Source organism: Acinonyx jubatus, chromosome B2 (genome assembly GCF_027475565.1).
Source record: "Acinonyx jubatus isolate Ajub_Pintada_27869175 chromosome B2, VMU_Ajub_asm_v1.0, whole genome shotgun sequence".
Taxonomy (NCBI): Eukaryota; Metazoa; Chordata; class Mammalia; order Carnivora; family Felidae; genus Acinonyx; species Acinonyx jubatus.
The window spans coordinates 84,729,022-84,755,427 of record NC_069385.1 but is presented as its reverse complement, the minus strand read 5'-3'; the positions used below and the strand labels follow the sequence as shown (position 1 = coordinate 84,755,427).

The following is a 26,406-nucleotide window of genomic DNA, read 5'->3' as shown; positions in this document are numbered from 1 at the left end:
AAAAATCAAAGGCAGGGCTAAATTTCCTTCAGAGGATATTTCTGAAGAATTGTTTTCTTGAAAAAAAAAAAAAAAACCAAAACTCTCTATCTGCTTCCTGTTAGCATTCTTTATTTTAAGCCCATGATTCCATTCCACTTAAGACATTAAAGACCTCCCCTCCCTTAATGCTTTCTTCATAGTTGACTCACATGGACAGTTATACTATGGAGAGCTTATCATCCACCAAAATACTTGCAAAAAACACTTTCTAGGTGGAAATGTGTGGTAGTTTCAGTCTGCAAAGCCCATGCTGTTAATTTGCCTCCTCGTTGAGCTAAGTTCATTGAAATGTCTACTGTAAACATCAGCTCCATTTCTCCTGTCTTCATTGCATTATTCATAATTGCTTGTGAGTGGCCGGGGGTTGTGTGTTTGTGTGAATGACATTGTGTAACTTGCCATGGTTCATTTGGCAAACATCAGCAGAGCTTTTCTGAATGCTTTATTTTCACATCATTTTAATTCTTGCTAAATGAACCCATGCTTAAAGCACAAGTTCTGGAAGCTGGACATCATCTGTTCCTTAAGCATCCATGATATTTCCAGGTAAAGCTTTTTTGTTGTGTTTTATTTTTTGCCGAATTAAACCTGACAAATTGATTCTTAATTAACCCACAGAAAAAGTTGATGGTAGTTTTCTTGAGTGATAGAGGCCTTTGAACTGGTAATATTTTTGTATCATAAATATCCTTCTATGCATACAATAATCTTTGCCGTCTAAAGTTTTAGACAAAGGTCTGCATTAAAGATAATTTCCTCAGAAATAACATATAAATTATTGCTTTTGGCAAAACAAAGGCCGATAGCTGTTATAGGATATCTCAGGATTAATATTTAAAACAAAAATGTCCATATTTTTTCAAACTGATCTTAAAACTTACCTAAGTTGGTGACTCATGCCAAAATGGGCCATTCCCCAGCTCCCAGCTCCTGCCTTCCTAATCTTCCACTATAAGTACCTAATTTTTGTGTGTGTGTGATTGATCCTTGTGTGTGTGTCTGGTGAAGCTTATGAACCATTCCTAAGAATAATGTTTTTAAATGTATAAAATACATGTGATTGTAAGAGAAAAAAATTATATTGAAATACTATTATTAAAAATTTGAGCAATTTTCTGGTATAGTAATCTCTATACTTTTTTATTAATACATTTTTTATAAACCTAGCAGTGGCTCTAATAACTACCATAAATAATCTTGAACTAGCAATGAGCAAAATATGTATGCAAGATGAAACAATTATGGTTTCATCTACAACTATGAAATGGGACATGACAATATCTGTGCCTTCTATGAGTAACAAAGTCACAAGTACTGCTAATACCATCGTGGTTTGTTGCCATAGTTCGTGACAAAGAGGTCATTTTTTTCCCATCCATGCTCACAGCCCTCCTAACTTCTATCCACAGACCCCTTGGAAGTTCATGGACCCTGGATTAAGACACTCTGCATCCAGTGACTCTTGCCACTGCTTCCAATTTTATTCAATTGGTAGAGAGATGGAGTGGGGTAGTGGTCAGTTGTCAGCATAGATCTGTGTGAGACCCTCAAGAGCAATGGTGTCAGCAGAGCCACACTCACACCCCAGTGGTCTACCATGTCACTGCCAATGAGCCCAGCGTCTGAACACTGTCACCTCAAAGGGGTCATTCTGTGTCAGTTCACTGCTTTCTCCAGCCAGGGAGTCTCTCTGGAAATACTACCAAAATCCAATTAGTAGCAGAATGTATTTGTTATTCCCCATGATGTCATTCTCCAAGATCAGGAAATGTTCCCCAAATATCCTTTATGTTTATTTGCCTAAACCTTATATGCTCGGTCTGCACTTTCCCTAGGAGAGCGTGTTCTCTACGTTCATTTCCTCTAGGAAAAAAGTACTTCCATCCCTTTAAACTGGTGTTGTGCCCGTGATTTAGACCCACAGTTCCATGTGGATGTTTAAAACTGGATTTGTCCTTTTCTCAAAATCAATTTTGTCTTCTGACCTTCCCGACTTTTCTCCTCCTGACTTCTTAGGTACATCACAGTAACTATGTGTGGAAACCTCAGACTTTTCAGCCACTCCACCCCCTTCCCAAACTCTACTGCCCAATTTAATAACTCTCCAAGTCAAGGAGCTCCTATGTTTACAACTTCCCTCCAGTGTCCCTCTCTATCCCCTTCCCATTTCTACCAGTTAGTTTACAACCTAACTTGGATCACCGTTACTCTTGCCCTTGCTTCTCAATTACTCAGATAGGTCCTAACACACACTGCTGTCAACTTGATTTTCCCAGAGTGCAACTCTGATGATAGTTCCCTGTTCAAAAATCTTCAATGGCTCCCGGTTATCTACTGAACTAAAGGCAGGCCCTGCCATAAAAGCCTCTCCACATCATGGCCCCAGACTCCCAATTCAGCAACTGTCTTACCCTGTGCTACAAACTTGATAATGCTTTGTTCATGAAACAGGGAACAGATACCTTACCTCATTTATTTTTTGCCTTATTACCTTTCTCATGTTGTACTCTCCTTCTGAAATGTGTTTCTCCAGAATGTCCTCTTGTTGAAACCTTACCGTTCCTTCAGAGACAATCCAATCTCAAGCATCATCCATTTATGAAGAGACTTTCTTGATGTGCTTCCACCATTCCCAACTGAATTCCCACTTTTAGCCTCTATAGCATTTTTCTTAGCATTTATCAGCCTCTACCCTTCATTATGATCCAGTACAGTAGTCTCCCCTTAACTGCAGGGAACACAGGGGATGCCTGAAAAAATGGATAGTACCAAACCTTATACATCCTATGTTTTTCCTATACAAACAGACCCATAGTAAAGTTTAAGTTATAAATTATTCACAGTAAGAGGTAAACAATAATAAATAATAAAATAGAACAATTATAATAATATTCTGTAATAAAAGTTATATAAATTTGGTCTCTCCCTCTCTCTCAAAATACTGTACTCAACCTTCTCCTTCTTGTGATGATATAAAGTGATAAAATGCCTCTGTGATAGGTGAAGTGAGGCGACTGGCACCAGCATTGTGATGTAGTCTTAGGATACCTGTCAGAAATAGAATCATCTAGGGGCACCTGGGTGGCTCTCGGTTAAGCTTCTGACATCAGCTTAGGTCATGATCTCATGGTTTGTGGTTTTGAACCCCGCGTCAGGCTGTGCTGACAGCTCAGAACCTACTTTGGACTCTGTGTCTCCCTCTCTCTCTGCCCCTCACCCACTCATGCTCTCTCTCTCTCAAAAATAAATAAACATTAAAAAAATTCTTAAAATGTATAGGATCATCGGCTTCCGTACTATGGTTGACCACTGGTAACTGAAACCGTGAAAGGCAAAACCACAGATAAGGGAGGGACTACTATATGTTCATCTTACCAACCAAATTAGATTTTTTAAAGTTTCTATTTAAATTCCAGCTGCATTAGATTTTTAATCCCTTAAAAATAGACTGCTTTAATTTATCCCTTGTACCTCAGTAGTGTTAGGCACACCATTTTTACAATGAGTACTCAGTGTATGTTTTCAACTGAACTGAAATGATTCCTATGCAAAAAATGAATTTGCCGGGATGACCCACTTTACACTTTTCATGTACTACTGAAGGATAAGCTAGCTAGCATGTGTTCACTGACTCGATTTATTGATTAATTGGTAAATTTTAGTGATGCTGTGCTTGCACTTGGCCTTCCACCCACACAGTCTCATGCACTAGAGTGCTCCTTCCTCCCCGGCCATTCCAATCATTGTGCTAACTCCTGCCGGGCATTCGGGGCTCAGTTTGGCCATCATTTTTGCTGACAAGGCTTCCTAACCCCAAGTCTGGCTTCATGCTTATGCAACCTGTGTGTTCCCATGGAGCCCAGCACTTAGAAGGTTGCCACAGTTGGTGCCATACTTTGCTGTCAGCATCTTGAAATTTTTTTTTAACATCTTGAGATAGTTTTTCAACAAAGGGCCCACATTTTTACTTTGACTCAACTCCACTAACGGAGTAACCAGTCCTACCTAACCCCTCCTTTCCTGCATATTCCTGTTGTCCCCTATATTTTCCCAGTCTTTGCAGTCATCACTCAGAATTCTAATTTTCTGTTTACATCTGCTGAACGTTTATTTATTTAATATTATTTAATTTAATTTAAATTGAATTCATTTACATTAAAATAATTTAATAAATTTCATATTTATTTAATTTTCTGTTTATTACTCTTTATACCTCAACAGACCCTAAACTCTGTCAAGGCAAAAAAAAATCTTATTATTGTATCCCCATGACTCAGCCTAGTATTATATACTTAATATTTGCTGGTTGACTAAATGGATGAATGGTTGAGGGAAGGAGGAATTAATGAATTAATGAATGTATTTGTCTATCGATAGCCCTTTGGGCAGCCTGAGCAGTGAAGGTCTTTGGCTTGCTGTCTTCAGATGGCTCCTATAGAAATTCTAGTTCGGAAACTATGCTTGTTAGAAAGGAGTGTAAGATTGGCTCAAGAAAGGGGCACCTGGGTGGCTCAGTTGGTTAGGTGTTTTGACTCCTAGTTTCGGCACAGGTCATGATCTCATGGTTTGTGAGTTCAAGTCCCACATCGGACTCTGCACTAATGGCATAGAACTTGGGATTCTCTCCCTCTCTCTCTCTTTCTCTCTCCCACTCTCTCTCTCTCTCTCTCCCTCTCCCCTGCATGCTCACTCTCTCTCTTTACCTACCCCCCGCTCTCTCTCTCTCTCTCACACACACTCTCTCTCTCTCTCTCTCTCAAAATAAATAAACTTAAAAAAAAAAGACTGGCTCAAGAAAGAAAAGGGGCAAAGTAGTGGCATGAAGGAAAAAGTTTAAACAGCACCCAAATATTATCGAAGAAGGAACTAGCAAAGGACTCATGGTATAGATCTGTTTTGAACACAAACGCAGAGATCATGAAGCTACTACCATTGGGATGCTCTTGGAGGAAGAAGATACCTTAGTGATTAAATAATGCCCTGCTTGCTTTTTCTAATGGTTTCTGGTCAGCCTGGATTCAGAGAGCATGCCTAGATAACAGCCACTCACAAGAGGGGAAACATCTGTCACTGTCTTTATTTGATGTCGTATCATCCTCCCAACTATCTTAGTGATCGCTGAATTTCGTTTTCTCATTAGTAGCTTAGAGGTTTGTAGGTGCACTGGAATTTCATTTCTGGCTTACAATTTCCATTTCATGAAGGCCAATTTAAGGTGTAATTCAAAGTATCCTGAATTGTTAGATACAGGAGTGAAAAGTATGGTGAGTTGTTATTAACAAAGTATACTAGGTTTTTTTCACTAGTAGACTCCTCCTTCGAGACTCATCTATTTGAAATGATAACTCCTTCCCTCTCAGTTTGAAGAGATATAGAGGTATCCCCAAAAGTCTTGCAGAACCAAGAATGTGACTGCCATTCTTATCTATCCACACTTATTCAGCAACACTCTGCGGCAGCTCAAGGACAAACAATGTTGGAACCCTCTTTCTGCTACACAGTCTTGGATGAGTTAAAAAATGTTCTTAATTCTCAGTTTTCATATCTGTAAAATAGGAATAGTGATATTTCTATTTGTGAGGATAACATGGATAACACATGTGAAAGTGGCTTAGCACCATATCCAGCATATAGGAAACCCTCTATGAATGTTAGTCATTGTTACCAGCATACAGAACATAGGCAGTTATGAGCTTCAACTTGATTCTGTTTTGGGATAGGTATAAAGAAATAAAGAATACATGGTATCAGCGAAAGGTCCACAAACTTTTCCTCTAAAGGGTCAGAGAGTCCATATGTTAGTCTCATGTGCCATACTGTCTCTGCCACAGCTACTTAGCTCTGTAGCTATAGCGTGAAAGCCACTGTAGACAATACATAAGCAAATGAATGTAGCTATGTGACAATAAAACTTTATTTACAAAAAACAGACTTCAAGAGCCAAATTTGTTCCCTAGGCCACAATTTACCAATCCCTGGCTATAGGTCCTTGGGAGTTCCCAGTCAAATGCTATAGAAAGACTTGGACGACTTGTCAGGGCAAGCCGAAAGGAGACATGGACGAACTCCACTGCCATACAAAAGAATGTGGAAACTGGGGCGACTGGGAGGTTAAGCTCTTGATTTCAGCTCAGGTCATGATCTCATGGTTCATGAGATTGAGCCCCATATGGGGCCCCATGCTGTCAGTGAGGAAGGAGCCTACTTGGGATTCTCTCTCCCTCTCTCTCTCTGCCTCTCCCGGACTCATGCTCTCTCTGTCTCTATCTCAAAATAAATAAACATTAAAAAAAATAATGTGGAAACTGGTATTTTAGGGGAGATTACTCTATGAGCTTCCCAGAGATAGGTAAAAGTAAAAAGTATGTCCTAGAGCAAGTAGCTCAGGGATTGGTGTTTTGTTGTTGTTATTGTTTTCAATCTTGCATTTCAGGATAAGTAACTTCAACTTTAGAACAGAGGCTTCTCCGGGGTGCCTGGGTGACTCAGTTGGTTAAGTGTCTAACTCTTGGTTTCAGTTCAGGTCATGATCTCATGGTTTGTCAGGAGTTTGAGCCCAGCACACAGCCTGCTTGGGATTCTCTGTCTCGGTTCTCTCTCTGCCCCTCCCCCACTCATGCGGGCTCTGTCTCTCTCAAAATAAATAAATAAACTTTAAAAAAAAAAAACAGAGCCTTCTCTTTTTATTAGACATTTTCCTTGGGAACTCAGCTCCCCCTCTAGATCTTGAGAGTACCACAATTTTAAGAATGAAAATGTCTGTAGATTGATTGGTAGAAAATGCTGCTTCTCACTTCTGTCCCCTATGACTGCCATATGAATAGACAGAGCTGAGGAGTCATTTCTTTAGCAGTTTGTAAGGAAATGGAAAATACATGGGTAGCAGAAAAAATCATTCCCTTCCCTTACTGTTCTTATGAATATTATAAAGGAATGACAAATATCCATAAACAAAATTAGACTGTGAAAATGAGCCAGTGGCTTAGTAGTGGCTTAGAACACTTGATGGGTCACCAACGATGCCACATGTGAGGTGGATTCTGCCTCTTTGAAAGGAGATCAGCTGCAGCATGTAGTCCCGGGGTAGGATGGCAAGAACACACTGGGGCCTTTCTCAGGATCCCCACTTGGGAAAGGATTTATGGGAAATTCACACATTCTTAGTTGCAGACATTTAAATACAGCATGCAACACACACACACACACACACACACACACACACACACACACACACAGTTCTCTTCATCAACAAAGTTGTAAAGGAACTCTATGTGCACCATACATCATATTATATTTTGACATTCAAAATGGCTAGTCCCTTCCAAGGTTTTTATTATTTAATTAGTGCCATTTCAAATGGGTCTGGTGCTTTAAACTATAGAAAAGAAATGAAGTCTGTCATGATAAGTCAAGTTTCTTATCAGATTTCTCTCTTTTTTTGTTGTTGTTTTACAGTTTTCTCCTTGTCTTTGGTTGCTTGATTTTGTCAGTGTTTTCCACCATCCCTGAGCACACAAAATTGGCCTCAAGTTGCCTCTTGATTCTGGTAAGTGATACATATGAGCAAAAATGTATATAAAGTTTATATAAGAACTGTGTATAATATTTATGCTATGCATTTTATCCCACCACAAAGTTCCATCTAGAAAAAAAAAAGAGTTACTGTGAAGTATAAAACTTTCAAAGATCACTGAAATATTGGCCTACCATTTTACCTTTTAGCCAGTCCTCAGGAATGTATACAGATATTCAGCATTACTATTACATAGCAATATCTTATGTTGCAGTTACATCAAAGCCAGAAGGCAGGACTTGGAAGCAGTTTTACTTATGTTTATTTATTACAATAAGCAAATTATAAGAAGAATAAAAATATCCATGAGGTCTCTCATTACATTGCTAAAAATTAAAAGGTAGAGAGCATTTTCTAGTAACTGCAATGTGGCAGTAGGTAAGTGTAATTAGCCAAGAACTAGGAGAATATAGCACCTCATAAGAAAACAGAAGGCTCCTTCATGCTCTTTTCGACCAACAGACTACATTCTGAGTTTTGCTGCTAACACAAGTCACCTGGTAAGAAATTCTGCAGTTAGCTCTGTTTCCATTATGCTGTCAATCCTCAACCATACAGAATTGCTCAATTCATTTTAAAATGGAAAAAGACCCCAAGATATTTTAGTCTGAATTATTCTGGGCCTTTTAAGCTCTTTTACTTTCTATTACAACTAAACTGTATCGCTGTATACTCAAATTGCATCTGATTGAAAGTTTGGTTCATTTACATCCATTTTGATCCAGTCACTTAGTCCAAAAAAATATCAGACTTGACAGTCTCAGAACTGTCTCAATGAACTATAAGTTGGAACAACTCACTTCTATAAAACCTTGTGGACTACATAGAAGGAAAGAAAAAGAGGGTATGGGGTAAGCTGCCTTTTATGTGCCCTAATAAACAGATATGGGTTATGTACAGCAATAAACATTTAATATAAGAAAATTATCCTTACCTTGAAGATGAAGACTGAAAGATCTCAACTCATATAAACTGACTGGAGGGCAGCTGTTCCTGCTACCTATGCTTTCAGTTGGCCAGTTTGTGCTTAAAGTTACCAAGACTTCATCAAGTCTCCATCCTACATCAGAGAGAAATCATTGTTGAGCCTGGAACCAATCTATCCCAATTTGTTTCCATACAAATTGTGCTCAGCGGTATATTGTTAATGTTGAGGATGCTATTTCAAAACCAAACATAGAAAACAGACCAAAAAGCACACTGGGAATTTGCTTCACTTACAAGGTTTCCATTTGGGTAGCAAGTGGGCTTTTAGCCTTATGCACCCCTTTGATAACAACAAATGATCTGAGCCCAAGGTCTAAGGCACAGCTGGCCTTTAAGTTCATATACAGAATTACAAATAGGAATTTTAGATTGAAAAAGTAAATCTGATTTTTAGACTCAGAAACATGAAAAACTTGGTCTACTGCATGACCAATGATTATGAATGAATGAATCAAGCATTAAGAATCCCATAAAAAGGAATTTTTCACAATCAGGTCAAGGATTCAAAATGTTAGGTTTACATCGTTCAAATCTCCGAAACATAAATTCAGCCTTTGCTAATGAGTTTCTAAATAGTCCAAAGAAACATATTCCTAAAAATCCCAAAGCTGATTTTTACCTTGATTTTTAAAACTTTCTGAGCAGTGAACAAATTCATGAGAGTTTAGTAACTAGGGTGCATTTGAGTAGATAAGAATGTAGATATTGTCACATATTCCTCAGTTGTTTTCTTTGTGCCACCTTTATTCAGATATAATTGATGTATAACCTTGTGTAAGTTTAAGGTATGCCACTTGATGACACATATATATTGCAAAATGATTGCCACAATGAAATTAGTTAACACTGCATAATCTCATATCGTTACCATTTTGTGTGTGCCTGTGATGCAAACTTCTAAGATCTACTCTCAGCAGTTTTCAAGTATACACTACACTATTGTTAACTATAGTCACCATGCTGTGCATTAGATCCTCAAAACTTACTTATCTTATAACTGGAAGTCTGTGCCCTTGGACCACTTTCACCTTCCCTGCCTCAACCACCAGTCTTCTCTGTTTCTATGAGTTCAGGGGTTTTTTGTTTTTTAGATTCTACATATAAGTGAGACCATGCAGTATTTATATTTCTCTGACTTATTTCACTTGGCATAAGGCCCTCAGGGTCCATTCATGTTGTCACAAATGGTGAGATTTCCTTCTTTTCAAGGTTGAATAATATTCCAATGTGTGTGTGTGTGTGTGTGTGTGTGTGTGTGTGTGTGTGTGTGTGTTTTCTTCAGATATATACCCAGAAGTGAGACTGCTGGATCATATGGCAGTTCTATTTTTAATTTTTTGAAGAGCCTCCATATGGTTTTCCATAGTGGCTGCACCAAATTGCATTCCCACCAACAGTTCTCTATTCTCCACATCCTTTCTTGTCTTTTTTATAATAGCCATTCTAATAGGTGTGAGGTGGTATCTCACTGTGGTTTTGATTTGCATTTCACTGATGATTATTGATATTGAGCACCTTTTCAATTGAGTACCTGCTGGCCATTTGTATGTCTTCTTTCCTCCCTCAGTCTTGAATGCCTTTGGATTTAGCAAAGCAGAAACCAGTCCCATTTGTTTTCAGCAATGCAGTAATTGCTGCAGATACATGTTCTCAGAAAGGTTGCTCTACTTCCCTAGGGAGAGTGCTTGCTTATTCTCCTATTGTTGCACTATAGGGATAAATGGTCAAGGTGTATGTTTTAAACCAAAGCGCACTCTTAAAACCTACCTAGAAATATGCAGACTGTGTTGCAGGTCTAAGGTTTCCCTGATGTTATTCTTCTGCATCAACATTTCTCCAAGAAATATGTTTTATTTAAAGGTTTCATGCTCTCCTGAGTTAGCTGAGTGAATGCTAAAATACACACACACACACACACACACACATCATGTAGAAAAAAAATATTTCAAGTATAAGCTCTGTTTTTATTTTTGTATTTAGTAATTAATAAAATGAAAAAGCATGCATGTTTTAATTCTTTTTCACAATTAGTTAATCTAGGATATCATAAAAGTTCAGTTGGTTGTAAAATATTGGAAAAAGCCAAGAGATACCTTCTTAATGGTTTAGGGAATCTCATTTATCCTTTTAATATGTATGTTTGAGACAGTTAATCTGATTTGAAAGTCCGTCTATCCTCTGAACATCTAATCAAACAGAATTCATAGAACACAACTCTGACTAGCAATGTTTTTAGTTCCCAAGATAAAATATATCTAAAGAATTGCCATCCAAATAGTCATATGAATGGCTTTTAAAATGTTTGCAAAAATTTATAATAAAGTCACTTTTGTATACTTTTGGCCACAAATAAAGCACCAGAGAAATAAGTTTAGAACAACTCTATATAAATCATGCATCACGGTTGTATATTTTTTCATAGCTCTGTCCCATGTGGGCTTTTTTTTAACACTTTAAAAGATGTTCCCATATTCTAACTGTAATTCCATTTCTGTGCAAGTAACAAGCACCCACACTTCTGACGGAGCACATGACAGGCCAGCTGGCTCCTGGACAAACTTGCCAAGCCCCTCTGTGACATTCATGCTTTCCACCTGTGTTTGAGGGAACCAGTCTTTGGACTTGGTCTTGCTCTCACAGAGTCTTTGGCTCTCCATCTCCCATCCCAAGGGAAGAGGCCTCATCATTCTCATCTAGAATTGCACTCCCAATGCTACTTATAAACTTGTGACTTACTGGCCTTGGTTACCAGCCAAATGGATACACGCAAATTCTGTGTGAATTTGCTCTTTTATTCTTCCCAGTTGTGTGGACTGAGGTTTCATACTATGCACCAGGTTCCCTTATGGCTTTCCACAGAAACATGGCACACAGCCCTAACAATGTGGTGTAGACTCTGGAGCTGGGTACAATGAGTCCAAATTCTGCTTCTACCACTCTTTATATGTGTGCCTTTGGGAAACCACTTCTCTGTGCCTTAGTTTGCTCGTCTGTTAAAAGTGGATAATAATATAGCCTACTTCATAAAGTTGTTGTGAGGATGAGTTAAATTCAAGTGCTGAGAACAGGGCTCAGCACAGAGAAAGTTGGCAAATATTGTAACCACTGGTTCTTCCATATTAGTGAAGCCTAATAAGGACAGTGAACAGTGGAATATTTGAAATTGCTACATTTGAGAAAATATCACACTTTTCTAATAGAAAACAAGGATCTTTGCTAGAATTTTCTCACCACAAACACGGCTAATTATGGCAGCTTTCTTTTTTTCTATGACAGCTTTCTATACAAATGTGTTCATCTAACTAAAAGTGACTCCATGGCACACATTCACCATGAGGCCTGTGTTCATAACAACCACTTACTTTTGGTGACTAATGAAACAGATTTTTATTGTTGTAGTTCTTTGATAAATGCATCTGATGAAAATGCTCACGGCTTCGTAAGTTCTTCCCTCAGTATCTGCATCTGCTGGGTGCAACGTGAGGCAGGGATAACTAGATCTGCCAGAATGGCTTGCTCTGCCCTCACTCTGCGGATAACATGTATGAACTCAAGACTATAATACAAAACTGTGTACCCACATACCGAAGGCAATTCAAAGCTGGTGTTAATTTCCTAGGTCTTGTAAAAAATTCTTCAAAACTGAAGGGGAGCTAGCTAGCGTTTTTTTAAGTACCTTTCATTTATCCGACTCGTTGATTTCTTATTAAAACAAAAACAAACCATAAAAACGTTCAATTTAAGTAGTAGTTCTCTCATTTACCAAATGGCTAATTACATTGTGCAAGATCATGCACTGGGTCTAAGACAGAGCCAAGATGCCATCTTAGGCCTGGCTGATGAAAAGCCTGGGCTGTCTTCTCAGTAGCCAGCAACCTCATATTCTCCTGCCTCTTAGTCAAGACTGACAGGTACTACCAAAGTGCATTTGCTGCTGCTCAGTGAAGCAATCACAAAGGTGTAAGGCTTCTTTTGGGCTCTCTCTCTATATATATATGTCAAGTGATGCCTGCAATCCTTTTACTTAGAATAAGTTAGTTTTTTTTTCATAGAAAGTGTACTTACTAAGTTATCATAAATGGGTGTATCAGTTTGGACCACTATAAGTTCTTTGTATCAAGAATTCTAAATACTGCTTTGTAAACAAGCAAAAGCCTGATCTGTGGGGTAAATAGTCAAGTATAAAGTTGTATTTTCTAGTCCCAGCTCACATTGCTCAGGTTATCGTGGTGCTGTTAAAGGAAACTCTTCTATTTCCAGGTTAAACTATTGTGGAAAGTTTTGTTTTGGTTTGTCTTGATTTCCTTAGCCTGAGGTCATATATTTTAGCATTTTGTATCCCACCTTCTTAAGAACAATGCTGTTTAGAGTGCAGTTCCTCTCCACTGGATAACTTCTGGCCTTCCAGATTAGTTTTAGACTGTCATTTTAGGGCTTTAAATGCAGGTTGTTCAACCCACTGAAAATAGATGATCTCTCCACTTAATGAAAGTGATGTGTATTATATGTAGAATTTTCTCTGAAGGTGGTCATTTCTAAAACTGCCCAACCACAAGCAATCAAAAGAATGCCATTATCATTTTAAGGAAGCTAGCGAATGTCTCAGTATATTTGCTTCTCTACCCTCCTGCTGTGTTAGAAAGACTCCAAACCACAAATGGATTGTGCAAAGCATCTGGTCGAGTACTCAAACACATGGTCAAATATTCAGGTTTTCCCAAACATCTGGGTGTTTGGCACCTTCTAAACAGAGCATATGCAGATTTGCTAGTTTTGCTGGTTTTGCTTCATGTAGTGAAGCAAACATGGGTTTGCTGTTTCTTTGCACAATGAATCAGTTCCTGAATGTGTATGAATCCAATTTCGACAGATCTAATTATATACTAAATGCACTAGTGGAGCTTACTATTTAAAGAAAATCTGTAGTGAATTCTTTTGTAAAGTGAACAGTCCCCTTAAAAAGCTAATAACTACATAATTAATCTGTGTTGCATGTTTGTTTTCTTTTTCTAATATGGGTGCATGTGGGTTTTTTTTAATTGCTATATAAGCATCCATCATCTAACATGGCATTGAAGAATTAGAGGTGTGGCCACTTCCCATCTATCAGTATTAGGAGCGTGGAACATCAGCCACAAACACATGTACTAGTCCTTGCAAAGTAGAAACGTTTGTGCATAAAATTATATGGGTTTGATGTAGAAGATTACATTAAGTCTCTACATTTAAAGTTCTGGCATTAAACATTATAAGAGAAGATAACAAAGGATAAGGATAAGAATCCATTTGAGGATATTAAATCGTATGTTTGTAATGGAAGTGACAGAGTATGAGATATTAAGCAGTCAGATATGAGGAATGAGTGATCCTTCTTTATGTTTATCACATCTCTGTAATTTACTGCAGAAAGCTCTCAGAATACCCCAATGAACATTGAAAACTGCAATTATTTTCCTTTGCTTGTCTTTCATCAAGAAAAATGCAAATAAACTTTCAAATGATTCATGGAGACTAACAATCCTCATCAATCTGCTGATGACTGAAAAGAAAGAGCAGGAGTAGTTTAACACCTACGCTGAATCTTAACTGAGGGATAATAATATAGTAAGTTATCCTGTGAAAAGTATTTCAGATACCAGAGAAAAGGCTTGTTCGAGTTAAAGATAATGAAATTGTGCCTGAAAAAGACCACGTCCCCATCTGTAGTCAGGAAAGCAAGAACTTTACATATTTCTCATGTGAGTATCAGTGCCTGACCAAGTGGCCAGTCTATCACAGAGCCACCCTGAGAAACTCTGTTTCCAGACTTGAGGAGCAACGCAGCAGACATCCTTAGAACTGTGAATGAACCACACTCCATTAGGTTCATGCCAATGCTGATGTCCTGAGCTCCACGAAAGTATATTCAGCTGAGAAAGAGAGAAGCAAGGTGATATGATGAACACCAGAGGGATCCTAGAAAATAACAGAGTCCAAGATGGTTGGCAATGGAAGGAAGAACACTCTTCCCTTACTACCCTTCCAGGCTTAAGTAATGTCCACCATTTGAAACCTGGGTCAAATTTAGTTACTTGCTCTTCCTGGAATAAACTGTGTCTTCCTTCTAATTTCCTTTGGCATGGGTTACTTGACATTGTATCTCCTCCCTTATTCATTTATTTAACAATAATTATGCAGCATCCATACAAGCAAGGCATTCTGTTGGGTGCTAAGGACATGGCAATGAATAAAATAGGCAAAATCTCTGTCCTCATGGAATGCACATTTTTATGGGGAAGATTACAGTAAACAAATTGTCAAATTGATATATTAAGTGTTATAAATAAAAGGAAAGCAAGAAAGAGGAATGGATAGTATATTTAGAGAAGTCCACTGGAAAGGGTTGCATTATAGCAGAGACTTAAATGAAGGTGAAACAAAAAGCCATGCAGAGATTAGAGGAAAGAACATTCCAGGCAGATGGAAATTCAAGGATAAGAGCCTTGGGCAGGAGCATACCTAGTGAGCCAAGGAAGGGCAAGAAGCCCAACAACAGCTGAAGGAGACTAAGCTGGGGGTGAGTGGGGAAAAATGAGGCACCGGTTGGACTATAAATTTCCTGAAAAGAGGCTCCAAAGCCAATTCAGCAACAGCCCTTAATATGGTGGTACCTGGTACAAATTATCAATAAATATTCTATGAAAGAAGAGGGCCAGTTGTTTAATTGCACAACATCAATATTGAAGTTTCACAGTATCGTAGATATAGCACCAAAAATAAAACAAGATGCAATACCTGACCTTAGAAAGCACGGGAGTAGGATTGAAGCCATTTAGGAAGCAATTGAAGTCATTCATACGAAGCATGATGGAGCCCTCAACAAAACAGAGACACTGTGAACTGAGGAGAGGAGATGAACTAGAGCAATATAGATGGTTTAGAGGTTAAATCAAAACTGTAAATTCCGAATCATTGGTCAGTGCCTCACAGAGAGTCTGAGGAGGGCTCTTCTCAGAAGTGAGATATTCTGCCCCTCGCATACTACATAGCTCCAAATTGTTTGTTTCCTGCCTCATTTCAGATGCTATCTTCTCTCTGTAGATTTCCAGATATTTCCCTGGATCCTGACTAATTAATTCACTGCAGTTTTAACTCAAATATATATTAAAAGTTTCCTATACTCCAGTCTGTGCCAGGGACTGGAGTCTCAAATACGAATAAGACATTATCCCGCCCTGGAAGGATATCATAAAGTATATTCTCATCTACAACCTCTGACTGAGTCTAGAGCAAATTAAAAGCCTGGAAATCATGGGTTTGCAAAGAATAAATGGCGAAATTAGGAGATGAAATAAAAATGGGTTAATTTGTCATTTTTTTAATTCCCACTTTGAGACATAAGCACATGAGAGAATATACCTTTCTCATCTGTTTCTCATAAAAGTCACAAATAAGATTATCAAAAACTATTTTCAGTATAAATTACTACGAATCGTACTCCTGTATTGAATATTGGGTTAGTGCCGTACAAAACCAAAAGCTGGAAGCAATGGGGTGGGTCCCCTTTCCCACACAGGCAAACATCAGGGGTCACAGTTAAGGTGAGAAGACACATCACACTTCTGCAAAGTAGATTAGAGAAAAATTTTCCAAGCTGTAAATGGCAGCTTGACAAACACCATTACAGGCTGGATTCAATGAAAATGCTGCAGACCTGGCTTCCTCTGGGGCTATAAATCACAATGAATCCACAGAACATTACTGGAAAATGGAGAACAGGAAAGAGACTGCGAGGGTGACAAGCCCTCCAGCCTTGGCTTGCCCGCAGACTAATTGAGGGAGATTCAGTGCTGCAAGATCGCAGCACCATGGGAAAACCTGGAAAGCCCTCCTCCCGAAAGAACACAGAAGAATAACCTTCACAAAGAAATGCAAACCCCAGACCCAGACCACCTTTGGGCGAGGTCAGGAGTAGAGAACGTGAGGAAACACCCCCTCCCCGAAGTGCAAGTGCCAGAGAGGACCCACTCTCTCACCCTCCCCACCAGTCACTCTCTTGAACGTTTTTTTTATTATTTTTTTAATTTTTAATATTTATGTGTTTTTGAGAGACAGAAAGACAGAGCACAAGTAGGGGAGGAGCAGAGAGAGAGAGGGAGACACAGAATCCGAAGCAGGCCGCAGGCTCTGAGCTGTCAGCACAGAGCCCAACATGGGGCTCGAACTCACAAGCTGCGAGATCATGACCTGAGCCAAAGTCAGTAGCTCACCAACTGAGTTACCCAGGCACCCCATGAACGTTATTTTTTAAATCAGGTGAAATCAAGGATGACTCAACGTCAAAAGCAATCTTAAAAGAAAGAGGGGCGCTTGGGTGGCTCAGTCAGTGAAACATGCAACTCTTGATTTCAGTTCAGGTCATGATTCCAAGGTCGTAGGATCAAGCCCCATGACGGGCTCTGTGCTGACAGCATAGAACCTGCTTGGTATTCTCTTTCTCTCTCTCCCTCTGCCCCTCTCCCCTACTCACATCTTCTTTCCAGCAGGCTCCTTCCTCAGTCTCCTTCTGGTTCTCTTCTGTTCTGATGCAATCCTCTACAAACTGCATGTTCAGCATCACAGTAGCCAGGCAAGGGCCAACTGACGCAAAGTGGATTGTATAACCAGGTTGGGGAGGTTGTCTGTTCATAGAGTTGGAGAGTCTAAGCTGGGGGTCAGAGATGAGAAGCACCCAGCTACGTCTGAGGGCAGAGGTTGTGAGGACATACATTTCCTTGAGTCACCTCTACAGACAGAAGGATATTTTTTTTCTTTGCGTTATCTTGTGCTGCTTGCTGATTCATTCATTCATTTATTCACTCATCAAATATTCACTGAGCACCTACCAGGTATGCTGTGAGCCAGAAGCCTGGCACACATCACACACCAGCTGTACACTGAGATACTCATACAGTCCCCATCCTTGTCTGCGATGGTTCTTTAAGATTATTTTTCTAGTTAAGTCAGGTGGAGAATTTTGACTATTATGCGTATGCAGTCTATTCTGTTTCCATAATGCAAATCACCTCATATGCAATTGTAAATAGGGTAACGATGTCAATGTAACATGGAAGCTAAAGATGATTTTTCCCAAATAACAGCAGCTGAGCGTAAAGCATACCAGCCTAGCTAAATGCAGCAAAGCTGAAAAAGTACAATACTGCCCATATCCACTCTTCAGGATGAGCACTGGGTGTCAAAAACAGGAGATGAATCACTGGGTTCTACTCCTGAAGCCAAGACTACTCTGTGTTAACTAACTTGAGAATAAAAAAATTAAAAAAAAAACAAAACCACAATGGTGCCCATATCCTCCTTCTAATTTTGGACACTTGCTCTGCCTTGGAAGCACTTATAAGTCAATTTTCCCTAATCTTATGCAAAAGACACAAATGTAAGGTTAGAAAGGAAATAATCCATCTTTAATATCACTGCATTTTGTGCAAAGCCTATGCCTTCCTCTCTACCTCTCTACCTATGACATGTGATATAGGGCCCTGTGCCCTTCCAGACATCCCCTTCCATCAAGCTATCTTCACATTGGTGTAGGTGAAGTCTGGAATTATTGCAGCATTTCCTTGTTAGAATTTGATAAATCTTTTTAAATGCACTAATGTCTTATTAGGATTGTTGTTTTCACTAGATTTCTTTTTTTAAGTTCTATAGGTTTCAGGGCACCTGGGTGGCTCGGTGAGTTGAGTGACCAATTCTTGATTTTGGCTCAGGTCATGATCTCATGGGTCATGAGTTCAAGCCCTGGGGCGGACTCTGTGCTGACAGCGTGGAGCCTGTTTGAAATATTCTCTCTCTCTCTCTCTCTCTCTCTCTCCCCCCAACCCCCCGTCCCCGCCTCTCTGTTTTCCCCAGCTCACCAGGAGTTGTTTCTTTCTCCTCTGTGTTCTGGGGTCCTGCACAGCTCAGAGAGAATGGTCTATAGTAGTGGGTGGTCTTTAACAGCGTTCATTGTCCTCCACTATGATCACTGATTTCCGAAGATGTATTTCATTTCTGCAAGGCTGAAAACTACATTAGAATAGGGACTATATGTTAGTAGTCTTTGTATTTCCTAGTATTCCTGGGCCTAGCATATAGGAGATGTTCAATAAATGTGTGAAAACTAAATGTCCTGGCCATCCAGTCTAAAGAAACTGGTAGTAATTCTCCACGTGTATCCCTGTTTTGTTGTCTCTATAGCATCTACCATTATTTGATATTTTCTTGCTTATTTGTCACTGTTATTCATTACTGATTTCTGTCAACACAATACAAGCTCCATTAAGAGTGGCCCTTGTTTTGTTCATCACTTTCTCCCCAGTGTCTGGGACAAAAGAGGTACTTGATATCTGGAAGAAAAGAGGTGCAAAATAAAACTATTAATGTACAAAATGAATGACTAGAACCAGATTTTACTCTCCTCTACTCATACCAGGCTTTTTCATAATTAGTATATAAGTTCAGTGCCTCCATGGAGACATTAAAATACTCTGGTTTCAATTAATCTTTTAATTTTAGCAGTATGAAATTCCAAAAAACAATTTTTCACTCCTTTGGAAGATCTATAAAGGCAAATATAATTAAGTAGTAGAACACAATTTTCAAAATCTAAAATACAAAGATTATTTGCTAACTTTCACCTCTTCTTTTTTCACTCATTCTTATTTTCTGCTGAGTTTCAATACCCTTTTGAATCTAGGATAATCAAGTATTCATGTTATTAAAGCAAGTACTCTTACCTAATATCAAAGCAGGCTGATCATTGACATTAAAGAATAATAGTATAAAATGATTCTGTAGCCAACATTAAAAATGAATAAGATTGGGAGGCGAGGGCATCTGGGTGGCTCAGTCAGGCATCTGACTTCAGCTCAGGTCATGATCTCACAGTTTGTGGGTTTGAGTCCTGCATCAGGCTCTATGCTGACAGCTCAGAGCCTAGAGCCTGCTTCTGATTCTGTGTCTCCCTCTCTCTCTGTCCCCTCCCCCACTCATTTTCTGTCTCTGTCTCTCAAAAAATAAATAAACATTAAAAAAAAATTTTTAATGAATAAGATCACACAACAAGAGAGATATTGCAATGACCTAGTCAGTTATTCAACACTAACATATTTTAATTAAAAAGTCATTTACTAATGAGTAAGTCATTCACTAATGATCTCTGAAGGCAAAAGAAATAGGGACTAAAGTCTCCAAATAGCTTCCTATAATGGCATTTTAGATTAACTGAGCCTAATCAAACTGAGACATAGTTATCACTCCCTCCTCAGACCTCACATAATAACATTGCCCATATTTCACTTTTGACACATATTTTGCTTTAAACCAGGCATTAGACAAGCATGTCTTTAGTGCCTATTATATTCTAGGCTTTATGCCCTAGCCTTTTCCCTAACCTCATGTAAATTATTCTGTCTAGAGTTTTTAAGAGAGAGTGAAATTCCAAACCATTTTTTGAATTAAAAGGTCCAATTTCTTACCTTGAAAGAAAGAACCAAAAGTGAATGAGAGAACCAAAAGTAAGTGGAATTAGAGAATAGGTGATCTATAAATACGATGGAGTAATAGAAATGTGTAAGAAGGGGAGCCCAGGTGGCTCAGTCAGTTAAGCATCCATCTCTTGATTTTGGCTCAGGTCATGATCTCATGGTTTGTGAGATGGAGATCCCATGTTGTGCTCTTCACTGTCAGCATGGAGCCTGCTTGGGATTCTCTCTCCCTCTCTCTCTCTCTGCCCCTCCCTGGCTTGTGCTCTATCTCTCTCAAAATAAATAAATAAACTTAAATTTTAAAAAAATTGTTAAAAAAAAAAAGGAAAGAAATGTGTAAGAAGAACAATTAGTTACAGCAGAGGAAGTAAATGATTCTCCACTGCCAGTTGGGGAAGGTGTCCAGAGGTGGGGATATTTGAGCTGGGTCTGGAATCACAAAGGTCTGGGGCAGTGTGGCCAGATTTAAGGTAGATGAACAGAGAGGCTCAGAGGAAGGTTGGAACCAGACTGAAAAGAGCCTAGTTTTCTAAAGCCATTTGGATTTTATGCTGTAAGTGATGGGAATAAAAAAAGAAAGAAAAATCTTTTGATGAATAGCACAATGACTTGATCAAATTGGGTTTGAGAAAGATAATTCTCACTACACCTTGGAGGATAACTGAAAAAGAGAAGGAGCAGTGGAGGACAGGAGAGAATGGAGGCTGCTGCATTGCCCTGAGTCATATGGTGAACATCTGGACTAAAACAGAAGCAGAAGGAATAGAAAGGAAAGGCTGAATTCAGGGGACTTTTCTTTTTTAAAAATGTTTATTTATTTTTGAGAGAGAAAGAGATGAGCAGATAAGAGGCAGAGAGAGAGGGGGACAGTGGATCCAAAGTGGGCTCAAACTCAAGAACCATGAGATCATGACCTGAGCCAAAGTCGGACACTTAACGGACTGAGCCACCCGGGTGACCCCAGGGGACATTTCTGAGGCCAAGCCAACAAGGAGTAGTTGTTTAAGGTGAGAGATTGGAGGTGAGGATGCCTGCACTTTCTGACTTTGGACTGTGGTTAGATAGTGATGCCATTATGCAAGACTGAGAACACAGAGCATTTGACAGGTTCAGAAGAAAGGCTACTTTTAAATATATTAAAAATATTTATCTATAGTCCAGGAGATATGGCAGTTTATATTTGGAGATCATGGAAATGTAGGTAAATGAAGGAAACCTGAGAGGTGGAGAGTGAGAAAATTGTACAAGAAAACAACAGTAGCCACCATTATGATGAGTAAACCATTCTAAGATCAGACCCAATATTACTGCTCTTCTTTATGCCATGTCCCCTAGAAATCTTAATGCCAAGCACGCCTTCTGTCTAAATTTAGACTTGAGGCATTTTATTAGGTGCCTTCCCAGGACATGGCTTACCACCTGCATCATCTTCAATGCTAGCATTTAACTAGTTAGAGTATTAGCAGACAGCAGTCTTCATCCAAAGTCTAGTGGTCCTGAGTGATGGAAGCAAAATTGTGGATAGAGCCTTATTCCTTTAAAGGATGTATGGATCAGTATTGCACTGAAGACTAAGGGAAATTAATTAATTTGTTAAAAACAAAAACAAAAACAAAAAAACTTTAAAGGGCTTACTAAGAACCATTCTTAAACCTAAATGTAAGATTAAAAAGCCCTGAAGCTTTAGGGGAATCACCTGATGCTGTTCATTGTTCCATATGACAGAAGATTGGAGTTCTCCCAGAAACAAAGCACCTTGGAAAGCTTAGTTCCTTTCCTCTACATAAATGTCCAAGGTTGTGTGGGATCAGTGCTTTGCAGGAATCTAGCATCTTACCCGATATCATTTCCCTTTCCAACAATCATTGGATGAATCAAAATTGCCTCCTAGCACTTCATAGGTAATGTCCTGCCCTCTTGAGAACCACTCACTAAGCTATTGTGAACTGTAAAAAGTCAGCCCTTAGACTTAAGCCTCTGACATAAATAATCCTGGTCAAATACCAGAGCAACAAATTATTAGTAGAAGAGTTCAGTCACAGGCACAAGTATTTGCACCATTAGGACAGAATGATTGCAAAGGGAAACAATTAAAAAAAAAAAGCTTTAGGTTGCCTACATATGTATACTTCCCTTGATGCGTCATCAAATGATAGCTGGAGATTTAAAAAATCAAAGTTTGAGATTTTTAGGAGATGAAAGCAGGAAAGCCAAAGAGAAGGGGAATTAATTGTTTGGGAAAGTCTCCAAGAAAAATTCATCTGAAATGAGGGATTACTCTTTCTCTTGACTCAGTAACATTCAGAAATATAGAGGGATGAAATAAAACCTCAACATAATCTGACCCTCACCAGAGCCAGAATTCATCTTTATGCTTCTGTTGACAGCCAACAACTTTTTGTTTTTAATTATAAGATGGAAATTTCTAACCACCATGGTCTAGTCACTTTTTATAAGGCTCACATTTCAGATGAACAAAAACATTATTCAAGTAGGTTCTCTTTCCAATAAACAAACAAAAAAATCACCAAAGCAAATAACCACACTCAACTTCTGTGAATCATGGCCCAGCCTGAGGATGCTGAGATGCTAAGAGCACTCTGCGTGCCCAGTAGTCACCCACAGCTCAGCACTGCTTAAAACAGTCCCCTGAATTGGGGCACCTGGGTGGCTCAGTCAGTTAGGCATCCAACTTTGGCTCAGGTCATGATCTCATGGTTCGTGGGTTTGAGCCCTGCACTGGGCTCTGTGCTGACAGTTTGAAGCCTGGAGCCTGCTTCATATTCTGTGTCTCCCTCTCTCTCTGCCCCTCCCCCACTCGCACTCAGTCTCTCTCTCTCAAAAATAAATAAACATTAAAAAAAGATTTTTTAAAAACGGTCCCCTTAACACTCAAAGATTTCAACATTTATGTAATAGTATCAATTATGAGTCATGTATTTTTCTTAACATCTTGAACACAGAAGATTTGGTTGAGAGATGGGGGAAGATTATTATTTTGTCCATAGCTTCTTTAATAATATTTTCACTTTATGGTCACTCTTTTACATGGAGCTCTAAAGTCAAAAAATAAGGGAAATTTGAAGTCTCTTCTCCCCAGCTTCAGCTCAGCTGTCAGAAAAGTAAAGAGTGATCTGACTCTCACTATCTTCATCTTATCTCAGAGAATTTGAGCCAGACATTTATCAAATTTGAGGAAAAAAGTGGCAATTTTACCAAAACTGTTGCAATATTATTGATGCTCTAGATTCCCAAAGAGAGAAGCATTTAAGCAGAACAGGATACGCAAGGATTGTCGGGTTTTATATCCTACAAACTTACAAATAAAAACATTTCATGTGTTCTGAATTTCCATTTAAATTTATCTTGTTTGGAAAGCACATAAAAATTAAATAAAAAATAATTTTATTCTGTATCTGTTTCTCTTCTTTCCTTTACTGCTGATCAATCATATCAGATCTAACATTGTTTCTCATCTCCTCAGAGTGGAAGCTCTTGGAAGCTTGTCAGTTCAGGGCCACACTGCAGACTAGGAATGAAGACCTGTGGGTTGGCACTTGGCAGTGAGCAGAATAGTGTCTACTTGAAGGTTCTGATAATTATGGAAATCGTCTAATGAACATATGATATATTTACAGCTTCAAGCTTCTACTTTAGCACATATCAGGGAAAGCCTATTCTCAGAGTAGAGCCTCATTTCTATCCTCTTGCCTAGAATAGACAGACATATGGGTCCTGTCTGAGTTTCCACACCCTGCTTCTTCCATTGTTGGTGGGTGCCCAGTTCCTCTCAGAGAGATCTTCCATCTTTACCAAAACCTGGAGAATGAACAGAGCAGCTATGGTGGGTGAGGAGACAGAAAGCAGGCTGGTTCTTCCTAAGGCCTTTGTCCTGGAGAACACATTCCATTTCTCTCAGAGTAAAAGCCAAGGTTCTGGGGCACCTGGGTGGCTCAGTCAGTTGAGCGTCCAACTTTGGCTCAGGTCACTATCTCACATTACGTGAGTTTGAGCCCTGAATCAGGCTCCTCTCTGACCATGAAGCCTGCTTGGGATTCTCTGTCTCCGTCTCTCTCTGCCCCTGCCCTGCTCACTATATCTCTCTCTCAAAATAAATAAACATCAAAGAAGAAAAAAAAAGCAAGCCAAAGTTCTTACAGTGACCTAAAAGACCCACTTACAATGACCCTTAAAGACTGTCTGGCTGTCCATTCCCATCTGTCCTCACCTCCCACTCTTCTCCCCTTACTCAATCTACTTCAGCCCCCCTGTCTCCTTGTTCCTCATCCACACTTCAGGGCATTTGCATCAGGCTTGTAACTACAACCTCTAGTCTGCTCAGAAAGGTCTACCCTGACTCTCCTGTTTAAGGCTGGACAGCCACCAGACCTCCTCAGCACATTTCCCCTCCTTTATCACTCTCAGTGGCACTTATCTTTTGATGTCTGTAACATGTGCTTATTTATTATGTTATTATCTGCCTCCCTCACTAGAAGCACCAAGAACACAGGAGGTTTTGACTCTGTTCACTTCTGTGTCTTCAGCATCTAGAAATGGACCTGTCATGTAGTAACCACTTATTGAATATTAGATAATGAATTCATTTTATTTAGCACTTATAAAGTGATTTCTACTTGTCAGGCACAGTTGTAAGCACTGTACAATATTAGGTCATTTCAACCCTGGTAACAACCCTTAAAGAAGGAATTTATATCCCCATTTTATAGAAAAGAAAACTGAGGCACAGTGTGGTTAAGATAAATTGCCCAAAGTCACACAGCTAGTAAGTGGCAGAGCCCTTCTGTGCTCTGAACCCCTGCTCTCTGCTAAGTGAATTAATGAAACATGGTGGAATCTCCATTTTCTGCACTTTGTCCTAAGTGCCCTACTAGGACCAAATTAATGATCCCAGTGTTTGAAAATGACCTAATCAAGTCTTTGTGCTGGCTTTCTGTTTCCTTGGAAGGGAAACTTGTAGTTTATAAGGTCTCTAGGGGCTTGTACCTGGGAGGGAGAGGCAAGTAGGCCTATCTACCGGGTCAGGTCACAAGAGAGATACAAAAAGGACCAGAACAGAACACAAGCCCTTTGGATCAGCTACGGACCCTTCCTCCTGCTCCACTTGTCATGCTTCTACTAGGTTGGGGGCTGCTTTCAGTGATCACAGCATCCTGGAGATACCTATAGCACAGACTGATGCATATCTGTATACTAATTTACGAAGCTAGCTATAGCTTATTGGAATGTTTACCTCAGTGTTTGGGAAACATTTAAGATGATTGAAAGGGGGTAATTAGAATTTGGGAGAAGGCATATTTCTTACCAATTTCCCATTGAGTTGATACTTAGGGAATCTCTGCTAACTGTTGCCAAATAAAGATCCTGCTGGGTTTTCTTTAATTAATGAGATGGCTTGGTTGTAATTATTCCATTAATTGTTTAAATGCAAATAAGTACTATTAAGGATCTTGAAAACTGTTTCCTCTTAAATATGTTAAACCTTCCCCCTTGTCCTCTCATTTCTGTTCTTAATTTGCCTAGTAAATCCTCTTTGAATAAATGGCACAAAAATAAATGTTACCCAGACTCTAGTGGAATTATCACAAATTCTGAATTAGAGAAGGCTGAATGGAAGTAATGAATTGTATTTGTGTTCTTTAAAAAGAAAAGATTCCACTGAGCCTGCATTTACTATGTAAACATGCAGAGTAAAATAATGGAAGAAGTTGTAAAAATGGGAACTTTTCATAAGTATAAACAAATTCTACTCTCTGATAAGATAACTCATTTTAGATATATAAAGCTAGTCTTTGAAAACTACCTTCAGTAACTTTTAGATACTCTTAATTGGCCGAGAGGGTGGTGAAATCCTTGCTCTAGTACAATTCTATTCCCTGCCTGTCAAGATATGGAGCTGCGAGGTAGGGCAACAGCAAGGAAGTCTCCCCTACAACCACACCTGGTGAGAGACTGTTGGGGCTTTGACCATAACTAGAGGCTGTGATACACACAGCTGCCTAATCAGACTCTCTTGCAGTGGGCCTGACAGCATTTCTTCACCGGAGACTTCATGGACTAGCCTGGAAGGCAAATGAGGATGATAAAGGGGAACACAGACGAGAAAGAAGAGAGAGTCGGTTTCCCTTTCAGTGGAGAAAATTTCCCAGGGCCCTTTTGCTTCAACAGGAGAATCCACCTCTGTTGGTAGATGTTCCTTTTCCCTTCAGCCCATCACCTCCCCACCCCCCTCACTCTGAGCAAATTTACTTTCAGCACACCTTGCTCCAGGACTTCTTTTGTCTA

At 39.3% G+C, this 26,406-nt stretch overlaps 1 protein-coding gene across 4 annotated transcripts in view; it reads left to right on the top strand.

Moving 5' to 3' along the window:
• The window catches only part of KCNQ5 (potassium voltage-gated channel subfamily Q member 5), a 509,402-nt gene that overhangs the window by 330,632 nt on the left and 152,364 nt on the right, over window positions 1-26,406 (top strand). For all 4 annotated transcript variants that reach the window (XM_027057408.2, XM_027057410.2, XM_027057409.2 and 1 more), the window contains exon 2: window positions 7,498-7,588. In XM_027057408.2, the coding sequence (XP_026913209.1) occupies window positions 7,498-7,588 (91 nt within the window). The remainder of the gene's footprint in view (window positions 1-7,497; window positions 7,589-26,406) is intronic.